This window comes from Fukomys damarensis, unplaced genomic scaffold (genome assembly GCF_012274545.1).
Source record: "Fukomys damarensis isolate Sample0158 unplaced genomic scaffold, DMR_v1.0_HiC HiC_scaffold_17, whole genome shotgun sequence".
Classification (NCBI taxonomy): domain Eukaryota; kingdom Metazoa; phylum Chordata; class Mammalia; order Rodentia; family Bathyergidae; genus Fukomys; species Fukomys damarensis.
The window spans coordinates 35,905,146-35,919,587 of record NW_022900929.1 but is presented as its reverse complement, the minus strand read 5'-3'; the positions used below and the strand labels follow the sequence as shown (position 1 = coordinate 35,919,587).

The window sequence follows — 14,442 nt, the reverse complement described above, 5'->3', positions numbered from 1 at the left end:
ATATAGAACTGGACAAGAAGGCCCAAGGTAGAGGGCATAGCCTCCCTCCGTGGCCAGAGCACAGTCCCGGGTCAGCCAGGAAGATCAAGGGCTGCTCAAAAAGGAGTTGGCCATCTTAGATCGCTGTAGCACATTCTCACCAAAGAGAGTCCTTTGAGAGGGTCCAGGCCACTACCTGACCCCAATCCCATCAGCTTACAGAAGGAAACAGGCCCAGAGAAGGAAAGCAGGTCCTGAGATTACCCAGCTGAAGGGACAGAGCCTCCTTCCTGGGCCCCAGAGCTGGCCTCCCTGTCCAGCACTCTTGCTGTCCAGGCTGCCTATCAGATCGCAGCAGCTTCAAAGAGGCCCCACATAGGAGCAGATGAGAATCTCCCGGAGGCCCATCCCTCCTCTCCACCTCGTGCTTTTGATACAGGAAAAACAGAATTCCCAACCTGTTTAGATGTTCGATGTGCTGAGTTTGTGTCCCCTGAAAATGAAGGATGAATTTTAAGGAACAACGGGAGGAAAGAATAGGAAAATTTTGTTGAGAGCTCCTGAGAGACAGGAGGGGTTCTGAGTGGGTGGCCACCAAGGCCCTTTGTCGAGGTGACATGACAGCAAAGTCACAATATGGGTACAGCATAGGTCAAACTATAACCGGGCCAGGGATTTAGCTCAGTGGTTCTGCTGCCTGCTTCACAAAGGCAAGGACTTGAGTTCAATCCCTGGTACCAAAAAAAAAAAAAAAAACAAACTAATTAACTGATAGGATTACAAGTATGGGCTGCTTAGCTAATATTGGTCCAACGGGGAGGCGGGTCACGTGGCAAGGGTACATAGAAAGAACAAAGGCATTTTGGAGAAGGGATGGGTCCAAATGCTCTGGTCACCCACTTGGGCCACTGATCCCTCTCTGGACTTCCTCTCTGGACCCGATGGTGCTAATTATAGTATAACTCCAAGTTACTGCCTACCGTTAGGGAGTCATGCAGGCCAGAGCTTTGCCTCTGTATCTTGAGGCTGGTCTTTAGGTGCGCCTCCAGCCACAAGTCTGTAGTCTTTATATTTATTTTGTTGTTGTTGATGTTGTTGTTGACGTTCTTGAGAGCCCCACCCCTCTCTGATTGTATATTAATTTCTATCTAATTTACCTGCCTACAATACTCTCACAAGGGCCTGGGCCCTGTTACCCCACCCTGTGTCCTTGCTTAACATGGAGCTCCAGCCTGACCTGTGCTTATGAACCAAGTGTCCCCTGGGTAGACGTACCTGTGCTACCCCTGGGCACCACAGCTCTCTGATAAACAGATCTAATGAATTTTTTTTCCTCATTGAGTATATTGGTACATTTTAGGTATACGGTACAGTTACATTCATTATTGGGATCTGTACCTTTACATGACAGGTCCTGGTTCTCATTTTTTCCCCTTGTCCTGGCCCTCCCTTCACCCCCTCTTCTCCTTCCCATTTAGAAACATTTTATTTCCATTTTTTCATTTTCTCCTATTTTTTTCTTTCCCTTACTACCTTTCCCCTACCCTTCCCACTTTCCCTACACCTCAGATCTAATGAATTTATGAATGGATTGATCTATGTCTTAGTTACTTTTCTCATGGCTGAGACAAAAATACCTGACACCCAAAGTTAAAGGGGGAAACGTTTATGTAGATTACAGTTCGTAGAGGTTTGAGTCCATAATTGACCGGCTCCAAGGTGGGGTGGCAGAGGGACAACAGTTCATGGCACACAGACAGTAGCAAAGCAACAAGAGACCCTAACAATGTCTTTCTGCCTCTTTTATCTTATTTATACTATCAGGGATTAGGGCAATGTAAAACCAGGTTACTGGTTTAGTAATCACATGCCTTAATCCTAGCATCACACGCTCTGGATTTAGCCACCTCTGAAAAAGTCACCTATAACCACATGAGGCTTTGTGAGGACATCTGGACCCAAGCCATAACAATCACGTGTCCCACATCTTACATTTTTTTTACTCCCCCCCACCCATACTGGGGATCAAACGGACAGGCATAGCAATGCTGAGCTACACCCCCAGCTCTTTACATTTTAAATGTAGGTTGGTGATGCTTTAAGGCAAAGAAGCGGGTAATGACAAAAGTGCCTGAAATTGCAAGAACAGGGTCAGAGGTTGGGACAGGGTGCTCAGGGCGCTCTCTACTTCAGGTGGTCTTTTCTTTGTGGCAGCCACTGGTATATACTTCTGACTCTAGGAAGGAATTTAACTGTGTAATAGCCATCATCAGAGGTCACACCCAGATGAAAGGCAGTCACCAGGCATCCCGTCACCAGACCCAAGCCAGACGTTTATATTCCACTAGAGTAGATCTTGCTGGAAGTTACATAAGTATTTCACACTGATTGTGCCACTGGAGCTTCTCTTGGTGAAAGTTGAACCTGGGATCCAGAAAAGGCAGCATCTCAGCCCTGAGGAGTGATGGGGGTCCAGGAGAAGGAGGAATGCAAGAGCAGGGCAGGGGCAGAGCGGCCTCCAGGCCAGCCACCAGCCCACAGGGTCTGTTGTACTGACCACTGGTGAGGCTGTGGCAGTGGTGTGACCAGACCCATCGGGTCATTTCACAGGAACGTCCCCAAAGGCAGCCAGCTCTGCAGCCGTCAGGAGCTCTGTTAGGTGTGTGCCTCAGGGCTGGGGAAGGAAAGATCCAGAGAGCTGGTGGCAGCCTTGCCTAGATAAGGAGCCTGGAAGCAGGACTTGCCTTCTGACACTGACTTGGTGGTTGGCGCTCCCAGGAGGCCACAGAGCCTGGAGCCTGTGTGCATTTAGAGCTGAGGTGTGCCTCGCATAGGGCAGGGGCAGACAATATCACACCCACTCAGACTCTCCTGCCCTGGAGCTTGGGCCTTGGGCCTCACCTGGTCAGGCACAGGCCTGGCTGCTCCCCCCCCCACTCCCACCTGTCCTCCTGTGGGCTTTATGGCGCAGGCCTGCCCCAGGTTTAGACTCAGGGAGGCCACTGAAGAGAGGACATGCAAAGGTTTCCACTCAAGGAGGCTTCCAGCTGTTACTTCTGCCAGCAAAAATGCCAGTCAAAGAGCTAAAGCGCCAGCAAAAGACATTTGGCTGGAACTTTGGGGGCCATTAAGAACAGGGGCTGCAGAGCAACTGCAGCAAGAAGATATTAAATGAATTCATCATGTCTCCAAAATGAGTGTCCTTGGTTCAGAGGTGGCACTTTCTGTTCTCAGTCCTTCCCAGGGTAGCTCAGCACCTATCTCCAAAGACCTGGGAAGGATGCCACAGCCTGCGGTGGTCCCTGCACCTAAGTGGCTCAAGTTGCCAGGCCCCTTTGGGACATCAGGCAGGCTCAGCCCCCATGCCAGTCTGTGCTGGAGGGACAGCCCCATGTAGTCCCACTAGCATAGGCCAGCCAGAGCAGACTGGAACTAAGAAGAGGGAGCAGAAGAAGGCTTGAGGCTCCAGATGGGGCAGTTTCCCCCAACAGAGGCCCAGGGCATCAGTAGGACAGAACCATTTGGCAGCATTAGGAGCCCTCTAGACTTTTCCTGGATATGGAAGTGGTCCTGGACAGGGCTGGGGGTCTCTGTCTGGAATCTGAAGTAGATAAACCTGTTGGGTTGGTTTAATAGTGGTAACCTTCTGGAAGAATTCTGGGATTCTGCTCTGTGCCACACCAAACTGGGATCCACTGCCCCCATGACAGGTGTGTGTGCGCGAGTGTGTGTGAGTGTGCCCATCCAGGCCCACACATGCACACAGTGTGAGTGGGGAGAGTTTTCTCCTTGTTCCCTCAATAGCTGTGCTCATGCTGTTTGGCACTACTGGTCTTCGGGACCCCCGGATCCTAATGCTCCACACCTCATCATCCACCACCTTCCTGAGGAAGGTGAGAACTCTTTTCCCCATGATCTGCATCAAGAAACTGAGGCAGAGGATAAGAAACATAAGGCTAGAGAGGCAAAGGGGCTCTAATCCCTCAGGAATCCGTGACCTCACAGCCGGGCTCCATCTGCCTCCTGCCTGAGGCCCCTTGAGCTCAGCAGTGTCAGATCTCTCAGCTCATGCTGCCAGGCCCTCAGAGGTTTGCACCTCCCAGCCCACCAAAAAAGAGAGATGAGGTGGGGGGCCCTGACCCAGGTCAATGCTGGAGCAGGGCTGGGGCAGTCTGGAAGAGCGGAGGGGAAAGGGTCTTCCATGGCGAGGGTCCTCAGGGTGAGTGAGCAATCATCAGAACCAGGCTCCACAGGGCTCCTCCTGCCACGGAGCTAGCAGATGTGTCTTCCCCTCCTCCTCATCATTGTCCCTGCGTGTGGGCCTGGTGTGGAGCTCCTTTTGGATCTGTGCAGATCAGATGGCTTGGGAGAGGCAGACTGGGGACTTCAGGCAGGGTGCTGGCTCACAACTAGGGGAATCCAGCACCTGAGGACTCAGTGACTCTCATGCCCTTCATATTTGGTGCCATACTGGGACCCCCCCCCTGCAGTGCACAGCAGTTGGGGAGGGCATGTCCCTCCGTCATTCTGGAGCTCACATGACTTGGGCTTCTGGGCAGTGGTCTGCACTGGCCTCTCCCCAACTGTTCATAGTCCTTGGGACAGGACTTTCGGAGCAGCAAGAGTGAGGAGGGCAGGCTTTGGGGTCAGACTCGAGTACACTTATAGTCAGATTCTGGCTCTCTGCCCAGTAACTGGCTTACTCCAGAATGGGTGCATCGTAAACAACAGAAATTTGCTTCTCATAAGATCAGCAGCAGATTCTGTCTTTTCACTAGAACCTCATATGGCTCATTTATAAAAGTGCTTATCCCATTCATGTGGGCTCTGCTTTCATGAGCTAATCACCCCCAAAGGCCTCACCTCTTAATACCCTCACACTGGTGATTAGATTTCAACATAGGAATTTGGAGAGAGGTCCAACATTCAGTATGTAGCAGTAATTATAAGACCTTAACCACCCTGCACCTCGGCATCCTCATCTGTGAAATGAGAACAGTAATAGTACTGTGCTTACATTCCAGGACTGTGAGAGCTGAGGGAGGTAATACATGCAACTTAGTGTACCACCAGAAGCATCCAGTAATTGGCAGGCATTATTGCTACTATCATCAGAGGAGGGCAGAGCCATCCTGAGCGGGGAGCTGAGCAAGGAGTAAGAGAGCTTGTTAACAGGTTCCTGTTCCCCAGGAAGCTTTTCAAGTCACAAACAGAAAGGTGCAGGGAAAGGATAATGTGTTTGTATTTCTAAACCACAAGCCGATCCGTATCTTCCCTCTTTGGTCCTAACCTGGGCTCTCTGCCCTGGCTGCCAGTGCACAGATGTTACAACAAGCCTGACAGCCACAGGCTGAAAGATTAGAAAGTGCTGCCTTGAGGCCCCGGCAGCCCATACCTTTCCCAGAGCAGGCAGGGAAATGTCTGTTCTTGGTGTCTTTGCCCAGGGCTCCTCCCAGTTGTAGAATGGCAGTGCCCGGACAGCCCCTTCAGCCAGAGACCTATGCCAGCTGCCAAGGTTCTTCAGGAGAGGGTGTCAGCCCTCCACTCCCCTGCTTGGCAAAGCGACCTGAGAAGAGAAGGGGGCCCAGAGGGAGGCGCTTGCTGTCTCCCAGACTGCTCCTGACGTTTCCCACACACTGCCGTTCTGCCCTCTCCTGGCCAGGGCTGGGCTGGGCGGGGCTCAGAGAACAGAGAAGGAGGAGGTGACACACAGGAAACAATCACTCAGGACGCTGGCTGTCCGTCCTGTGAGTCCCAGGCATCCCAGTATGCAGGGCTCATCCAACCTGCGCAGGAAACCACCAATAGAGAAGCCTGGAGACACAGAAGGGTGGTGCTGAGGTGGGCCCATGAGGTCCCCTAATCTTCTATTCAGCATGGGATTTTTTTCTCTGACATATTTAAATGTTAACTAGTCTTGATCACCTTTGGTGATGGGGCTCACATGGTGTCCTTGGTCAGTCTTATTTGGGAGCCTCTGCCTCTCGAGTCCCCCAGCCCCATGAAAGCTCCCAGAAGTGGAAGGAACCCAGGGTTTCCTAGACTTACTCCCTAAGAGTGAAGATGGATTTAGCTAGTAGCCATTCGGGGATTCCCAAACCTGGATTCAAACCAAGTTAAAAGCCAGTTCATTTCTGGTAATATTCTAATATCACATTTTATTATAGTTTAGTAGTTCAAAAGTACTTCTTGGAACTGTGGTTTTGGCATGTAAGGCATTTGCATTAGAAAAAAAATTCACACATGCAATTTTGAGCCAGCAAAAAGTAATTTAGGGCATTGATTCTAGGTTCAACCACATGATGCGTTTCATTTTAACTTTGGTTTGTTTCAAATCCTCAGCAGCCACTCTCCCTCTCCAGCTTCCATACAGCACAACCTTCTTTCTGTAGCCAGCACCAGGCCAGTGCATCTACGCCCCTGGATAACAAACCTGTGAGCAAAGCCATGCTTGGGTCCCCTTCCCCGTCATTCTCACACAGCCCCCTCAAGGAACTCAGCAGTCAGCTTTCTGGGTGGCCACAGAGGTCGGGGTTTGGCCCACAGAGTCAGGCTACAGTGTCCAGTCAGAGGAAACAGAATCAACTCAGGAAAGACACAGAGGGGAATACGAAGAGGCGAATGGAGGCTATGGACAGACACACATGTATTGGGGAGATGGCAGAGGGCCGGTGGTCAGCTGCCCTGGCTTCTATGTCACTCCCCGCCAAGTACACAGGGCCAGCGACTCTGCCTAGCACCATCCATTCCTTCCCTGGGGCACCTGAGGGAATCGGGGCTTATGGTGCAGCCAGATACAGGGTGCAGGCCAGTATGGGGCCAGCAAGTCCCGATGGGTCACCTTAGCTCTGTGTGGTGGGAGACTTACAATAAAACCGCATACAACTCAGAATGAAGATGATTTATCCATAAACAGCACTAACACAGCTAGAGAATCAGTGAACAAAACTGAGTGGCAAAAGTGACCTCAGTTGATAACTGAAATTTTAGGTACCCAACATGGGAAGAAAAAAAAGTCCCTGCTCTGTGACATGACAATCTCCGAGTCACCAGTTAAAGGCAGCCATTTGGGGTCCAGATGTACCGAATTTCCAAGCCAGAATCACCTCAGCCTTCAGCCAGCACACAGCCTCATCTAGAGGCTCAGTACAGGACAGCAAGGGTCTTCTCGGTCCCTTCTTAGGGGAAGGTGGCCCCACCCTGTCCCCAACACAGGAAACTCACTGTCTCCCAAAGAAACAAGACAGCCTGTCTCAACCAAGCCCAAAGGAAGCCCCAGTGAGACACTGGGAACCGTCATCCTCGCCTTTGGCTGGGGCAGTGACGGGGACAAATGGGACAGTTCCAGGGGGTGCTGACTCTGGATCAGACTTAAGTAGGCTCCTGTGTTGGCCCCACCCTCTCTGTTTCGGGGTGTGGTACTCTTGGAAGAGTTCTCTCTCCCAAGGTCTCCTACCCTGGAATGCTGAGGAGTAAGCAAGGGGTGACCCAGGAGTTGGGGTCCCTTAAACCCTGCTGTCCTGTCTGCACAACCTACCCTAAACCAGTCTCGGGTCCTTGTTTGGATGGGACAAGTAGGCTCAGGTGCCAGGTGTAGGACTCCGGCTTAGACTGTACGGGATGCGTGGGTGGGCGCCCGCGACACCTCTCAGGTGTAGGAGAGTGGGCGTGCCCCAGAGCGCGCATCTGCAAGGCAAATGAAAGAATTAATTGCGCACAGCCAGCGCGCAGCGCATAATCCAGGTCGGTCTTCCCGCCGCAGGCTGGCGGATCGCGGAGGGCGCGGCCGCTGGGTCAGGGCTGGAGGTGGTGGGGATGGAGCCCGGCAGTCAGGCGAAGCGCCGGCCAGGCCAGCCCTCGCCAAAGGCCCCTTCCCGCGCCCCTCGCCGCATTTCCCGGGCCGGCGCTCTCCGGGTCCTACCTGAGGCCACACCCTGAAATCAAACTCGCGGCCAGGTGCGGCGGCGCTGCGCAAACATGCAGCTCGGCCCCTCCCGCGCTGCCCGCCAGGTCCCTCCCGCGGAGGGCGGGCCCGGACGGCCTCGCGAGCGCTCCCGGGCTTCCCGCGCCGCAGGTGGGTGCCGAGGGCCCCCTTCCCGGGGCTCCGCGTCCCCGAAGTTCGACCGTGGGCACGGATGGATCCGAGCCCTAGGAGCGCGACCGACCTCGGCGTGGGCACCGCCGGGCGCAGGGACGCGGGGGGGCCATGGCAGGATGAGGAGGCTCCGACCCCAGCGCCCAGCGCCCCCACTGCTCCTCCAGTGCACCCGGGGGCAGCCGCCAGACCACAGCCCCAGTCGCTCAGTCCGGAGGCGGGTGCGGGGCGGCTCCCAACGCTCTGGACTCCAGCCAGTCGCAGAATCCATGAGGACACTTACTACATCTGTAGCAATGTATTTCTGCTGTGTTTCTGCCTAGGCCTGCGAAGGACCGGCCCGGGAGGCTCCTTGGTCCTCCTGCTCCTGTGCGCCTGAGATACCTGACCGCTGAGGGGAGGAGACTCGAGGAAGAGGAGGCGAAGAAAGCGGCCCGGAGGTGAGCTGGGGCCTCCAGAGCTTGCCGAGGGGCAGAGGGCGGGCAGGTGGCCCTCCTGAGTTGGCTTCCTCCTGGCATTGTGAGGCAGCCGCGTGCCCTTTCTCGGCGCTGTTTCTCAATCCTTCCTGGGTGCTCTCGAAGACACTTGCGCGCCTCAGCCCCAAGGCTGGTCAAGTAGAGCTTCAGACAGCCCGCCCCGTGCCTCACCCAGCCTCTGTCATCAGGTCTGATGCCTGTCTGCGGCAAGGTAGTGTCACCCAGGCCTGTACCACTGCCCTAGACCTTCGCACGCCCCGGGAGTGGCCTTCCGGGGTGCTGTAGATTCGAGGAGTAGCAAAGGGCTGAGACACGAAGGGGTCCTAGGTGTGGGCTGCTTTCTCTGTGTCCTGCTTTATTCTGGTGGGCCTCTTTTTAGGTTCCTCTGACTTGTTTTTCTGGGTGGAGGTTGGGGCAGGGGCTCCATTCTGTCTGTGCTCATTTTTGTAATTGATGCAGCACATACTGCAAGCCGTGAGTTCTCCTCAGGCCATGTATAGGACAGTTGGCCAAGGACTCATTTGCAACCAGGGAGAGCTGGGTTTGAATCCCGACTTTGCCTTGGACTCCTTGAGCAGGTTGCTCTACCTTCTGCAGACTTCTTAACGTTGCCTGTAACCAGGGATGGTGAGACTGTCCCCACGGCACAGTTGTGAGAAGTTACTGTACTGAGTGTGCAGCAGCCCCAGGAGCAGCCTCACCAGCCTCTGGCTGGAAGAGGTTAAGCTGCTGTGTGCCCTCCTGCCTTAGAGGACTTTGGGAATGGTCTGGCCATTTGGTAAGATGCTGTTGGAGCAAAACAGTAGTAATAAAGTAAAAGACAGAGGGTCCAAGGAGGCTGAGTGGTGAGAGACCCTAATTCAAGGGATCTGAGGCCTAGGGAAGGGGCCATTCCTGAAATGGATCCCGACTTTGTGGCAGAAACAGCAGCATCCCGTGTACCTGTCCCATGTGGGCCCTTGTCCCTGGAGAGCCTGAGCACACTGCTGCCTGGGGCAGAGGAGGTCTTTGGATAGAGGCTCCCAGTTTCATTTCTGCTCCAAGTAGCTGTGTGACCGAGGGCCGGTCATTTGACTTCTCTGGACCCTGGGCATGGTGGATGACCTTGGAGCTAGGGAGTCGAGGACTTTGCATCTCAGTTCCACCCTTACCATCTGGGATGGTTGAGTCAGCTGTACAACTTTGGTTTCTTTGTCTGTAAAGTAGAGCTTGTAATATCTACCATTAACCATTAGGTGCATTAATAAAAAGTACCCAGTATCTGGCATGTATACGGTAAGCTCTTTATATGCGTTATCTTGCCATCTCCTGCCTGCCATCTTTTAAATAGAGTAGGCTCAGCTTATCTCATGGTGGTTTTTGTGAGCCTAAAGCAAGGAGGTAAGCAAAATAGAGATATGAGGAGTTAAGGGCTGAAAAAGCCCAGGGCCCTCTTGTGATTAGGGGCTGTAGAGATTCTTTCTGGCTTGACATTCAGGACTCTGCAAAGATCTCAGGGCTCTGTGTGGGGAGGCTGTTGGAATCTGAGATAGGGAGAGGGTCCCTGGCCTGCAGCCTACCAGGGAATGTTGTGCTTCAGGTCTTCCTATGGCCGGCAAATTCCTGTACCATGCATCAGGAGAGGAAGGAGATGTAGTAAGTGAGGTCAGAGGGCTGGTCTGGTTCGGATACAGCACTGTCCGAGTGGGCTGGAGCTGGGCCGAGAAGCAGCCTGAGTCAATATTGACCTCCTCGGCTGGCCAGCCCGGCTCTCTGGCTTCTCACCAGCTGGAGTGTTGACACAGCCACCGAATGAGACTGGATTCTTTTAAATAATGGCCCATTATCTCTCCTGTGGGGATGCACTGGGGCCTGTGGTGTGGGGATGGTGACAAGTGGCCAGGGGACCAGACATGTGGCTTTGTTACCTACACAGTGCTCTCTGCCCTGGAATATGCCACATCTCCCTGGGTCGCTGAAATGAGACAGCAGAGCCTCTGGGTAAACTCAGCCTCTGAGGACTTCCCACACTTGGTGCCAGGTCCTTGACCTGGTCTACATACCTGTGGGCACTGGGGCAGAGGGACCAGCCTGGGGCCAAGATTTCCACCTGCAGGGCAACTGGGCAGAAAAGCAGGTGAGATTTCCTTGCCTTGGTGTATTTGGGGAGGCCATGATAGGGTTCTGGGATCCTGCCTCTCTTGCGCCGTGTATCAGATAAAGAGGAAGAGATGACAGACCTGGACTCTGGGGGGCGCTGAGGGGAAGCAGAATTCAGCTCCACACAAAGATTGACAGCAAGGGGACCAAGGGGACAGAAGGCCCTGGGAAGGGCCAGACACTCCCTCTCACTGAGCACCGTGTGAAGGCTCTTCTCGGGAGTGCAGCAGGGAGACAGAAATCGGGGCAGGCAGAGGGCAGGGCTTGTCTGGAGTATACCTCACCATCTCCTTGGGTGGTGCAGGCCACCACAACCCCAGCTTGGAAGAAGAAAGCCGACCTGAGTGAGGGAGACAATCCCGTCTTGTATACCATGGTCCCTAGAGCCCCTAGTAGACAGGTGTATAATAAATTTTTTGAGTAAAGGAATGAATAATGTCATTTTTATATTTAAACAAACTCCAGAAAATAAAAGTTGAGAAAAATCTTTCCAGCCAATGAGATTATTCCAATGAAATTTGGTCTTCTGTTCACAGAAATTCTTACCAGGGTGCCAGGGGGACCCAGCCCTCCTTACAGAAGTGTGTCTGTGTGTGACAGAGCCTAAGGAAACGGAGAGGTCAGGCAAGCCTGCTGCAGATCTCAGGGTGTCAGGAATCCCTTTGGAGGGGTCCCCTGCAGGCCACCCTGGAGCCGGATGGTGACAGTAACCAGGGTTGATATCTAAGTTTTATAGCTTCCCTCTTTCTGGGCTGTGATTCTAGGGTGAGCCCTTCCCCACGGTGACTTGGATGGGCCTAATGACACATGACGGGGTGGTGTGTGCTTACGGCTGTAACTACAGCCAAGTTTACCTTCGAGTCATGGGCAAGTCAGTTAGTCTCTGTGGCCACTATGTCCCTTGGCTGTGGGACAGAGACAGTAATGGTGCTCAGCTGTAAACTTTTGGGCAGGAGATCACACATGTAACATGCTCCAGAATCTGGTACTGAGGTTAGGTCCTCCCTAAGGAATGATTATTAAAAATATCCAGAAATGCTCCCGGGGCAAGGACATGCTGTAGAGCATGCTGTCACACCCCCAGCTGTGCCTGCACAAGCTGGCAGAGGTGAGTGCATCCAGCCCCTTGTCACCAGCCGAAATGCTGAGACCTAGAGAAGGAGAGTAGGACAAGGTCACAAGCCCTGAGGTCTTGCTGAGCCTCAGAGCCCTGGATAAACAGGCCCGGAGCCTCCCTTGAAGGAAGCCAGGCTATGCCTCCCCCACTCTGGCTTACTGGCACCTTGAGCTGCCTGGAAACCAGGAGCTGGCCCAGGATGCAGCTGCCTCCTTGCTTCCCAGTTGCCTGGAAATGGTGGGGAATCCCACAAGCCTCATTCCTAACAAATACTTTACCAACACCCCAGAACTTCTGAAGCTGGCCAAATTCTGCCCCCTTGAGAGAAGCTGCAGACCCCCCACCCCACCGGTTCACTTTCTGGTGGCCACATTTCCAACTTGGGGTGTACCCTTTCCTTGAAAGAAATTCAATGTTTGAAAACAACCCAAACTCACTCAAAGCTGGGTGTGGAGGGTGAAGGGGACAACCACGAAGAACACTGTCACTCCTGGGACAAAGTGGAGGTGCTGGGCTGCCAGTGTTCAAGGCCGTTCCCAAAGGTGATTCCCAGAGAGGAATTCTGTAAACCCAGAGCACGTTTGGGGCAGATGCGTTCCCAGAAGGCTGCTCCCAAATGGCAAGGCTTATTTGAATGTCCAGCTGCTCTGAGCTGTAGATGCAGGCTCTAGCGTGTGTAGCTCTGCCCTGGCTCTGTGATGCCCCACGTCTTTGGTAACCCTGGCATCCCAGGCCCTGGCACGTGAACGTCTTCTCCTTCCAAAAGAGAAACAGTGGACGAAGGTGACCATCCACACTGCAGGCTTCCTCATCCTGGATGGGGGCACCACAGCAGCCAAGCAGGCTCCTCCTCATCACAGGGGAATAGTAGCCTCAGCCACCGACCCTGCCCACTACTCCTGGGGCCAAGCCTCTGTGTTGCCTGGTTCCCTCCAGAGGGGCTCTTGCTTTGCATATATGCCAGGCCTTGATCACCGATGCCCCCACCATGACTTCTTTGTAACATTTTTACCTACCCTTTGCAGGGCAGACAACCCCTGGTTCCATACCAGCGTAAAGGCCAACCTACAAATCAGAGTAGCTGGGTCCTCCTGGGCTTCCCTCACTGATGAGCCCAGGGAAGGACTTGCCAAGTGGGGGTGGTGGGAACTGCCCCGTCTCCCCCACTGTTCACAGCTCCTATGAGTTTCCCCCAGGTCAGGTGGGCAGAGAGAGGATGGAGTGGGGGCTTTGGGATCAGATCTGGATTCAAGCTCCAACTTTGTCATTCCTGTTTCTATGATCCTGAGCAAGTTATTTAGCCTCTTTGGGCCTTGTCCAGATTTGTGGATAATACTAACTCCTGCTTCTCAGGACTGCTGGTCCTTAGAGATGGCCTAGCCCATAACAGGTGTTCAAGAAAAGCTCCTACCTTTCCTGTCTGTGTGTCTCCTCTGATACCACAGTCTCACACTTCAGTGGCCCCAGGCCTGTGGCTCCCTGAACTCTACCGCCAGCTCGGCCTTGCCAGGTGTGGCAACATTTCCTTCGGAAAGCCTCTGCCAGGAACTGCCCAGCTCCCCTCCCCCAGCCTCCAGGAAGTAGGCTCAGCACGACCTATGCCAAACTGGTGGGGGTGGACTCTTCCCTCCCAGAACTAGGTGCCCCCTCGGCCCCAGTCCTACACCCACCCACCAGGAGGTCAAGCAGCTTCTAGCCCAAGGCCCAACCTCAGCCTTCCTCCTCTGGTGAAGTTAAAGTTCTGCATAGTTCCTTTAGGTCCAGGCCGGGCCAGGACCGTCAGGAGAAAATGCAGGTGCTCCCTCTTCCCCCCTCGCTCCTCACTGTGTTTTTGCAGACAGCTCCCTGGCTCCGTGAACAGGGTGTGTGGATGCAGAGGTGGAGATCTTGGGCTTGACAGATTGAAGGCTGGCATGGGCTGACTTGATTGAATACCACAGCCTCAGAGCAAATGAAGTCACAACAGGCCTTGGAATTGAGGGAGCCTTGGAAATGGCTTCTGAGTGAGCTGCTGCGTGTGCCCGAACAGGGGACATCTGTGCCCAAGTCTACCATCAGCAGTGGCTGGGAACCACTGCATACTCGGGTGGGTGAGTGTCTCTTAGACTCAGTCTTCAGGGATCACTCCTCTCTATATTTAAAAGTGTCTTATTATCTTTAGAAAACCAATCCATCATCTTTAAAGAAACTAGAGGAGTAGAGTGGGGTAGCAGGAAGTCACCTGTAGCCCTACCAGCTGAACATGTGGCAATTATTTTTTATGTATTTCCCCCAAATATTTATTCGTACTACACTAACACATTTGTAGAGGTAACATCTTTAGTAATAGTCTCCTACTCCTAAACTATACCATCGAGAATTCTGCTTTAGACAAAGAGAACCTGGATATTTAATTTGTTTCTGCGACCCATGGATGTGGACAGGTTTGGATCCAGCAGCTTAGGGCCACCAGAAGGGCCCACGACACTTGGACCGTGGTGGTCAGTGGCACCATATGGGTGGAGAGAAATAGCCAGACTGTACCTCCCCTCCTGACACCAGCTTCATCATTTCACCTGTTAATTTGGGAGTATAATCTTTTTTTTTTTTTTTTTTTTTAATACCAGGGATTAAACTTAGTACATTGTGCTTGTGAG

The 14,442-nt window shown here is 53.2% G+C and overlaps 1 protein-coding gene across 5 annotated transcripts in view; it reads left to right on the top strand.

Moving 5' to 3' along the window:
• The window catches only part of Pak6 (p21 (RAC1) activated kinase 6), a 34,997-nt gene that overhangs the window by 5,964 nt on the left and 14,591 nt on the right, over positions 1-14,442 (top strand). For 2 of the 5 annotated variants that reach the window (XM_010624665.2, XM_010624666.2), the window contains exon 3: positions 8,398-8,514. Coding sequence is in view for 2 of the 5 variants with exons in the window: in XM_033765014.1 (XP_033620905.1) it covers positions 13,758-13,896 (139 nt within the window). In the remaining 3 variants the exon portion in view is untranslated. Of the gene's footprint in view, positions 1-7,744; positions 8,054-8,397; positions 8,515-13,662; positions 13,897-14,442 lie in introns of those variants that run through there. The other 3 variants (XM_033765014.1, XM_010624663.3, XM_010624667.2) reach the window with 2 other exon arrangements.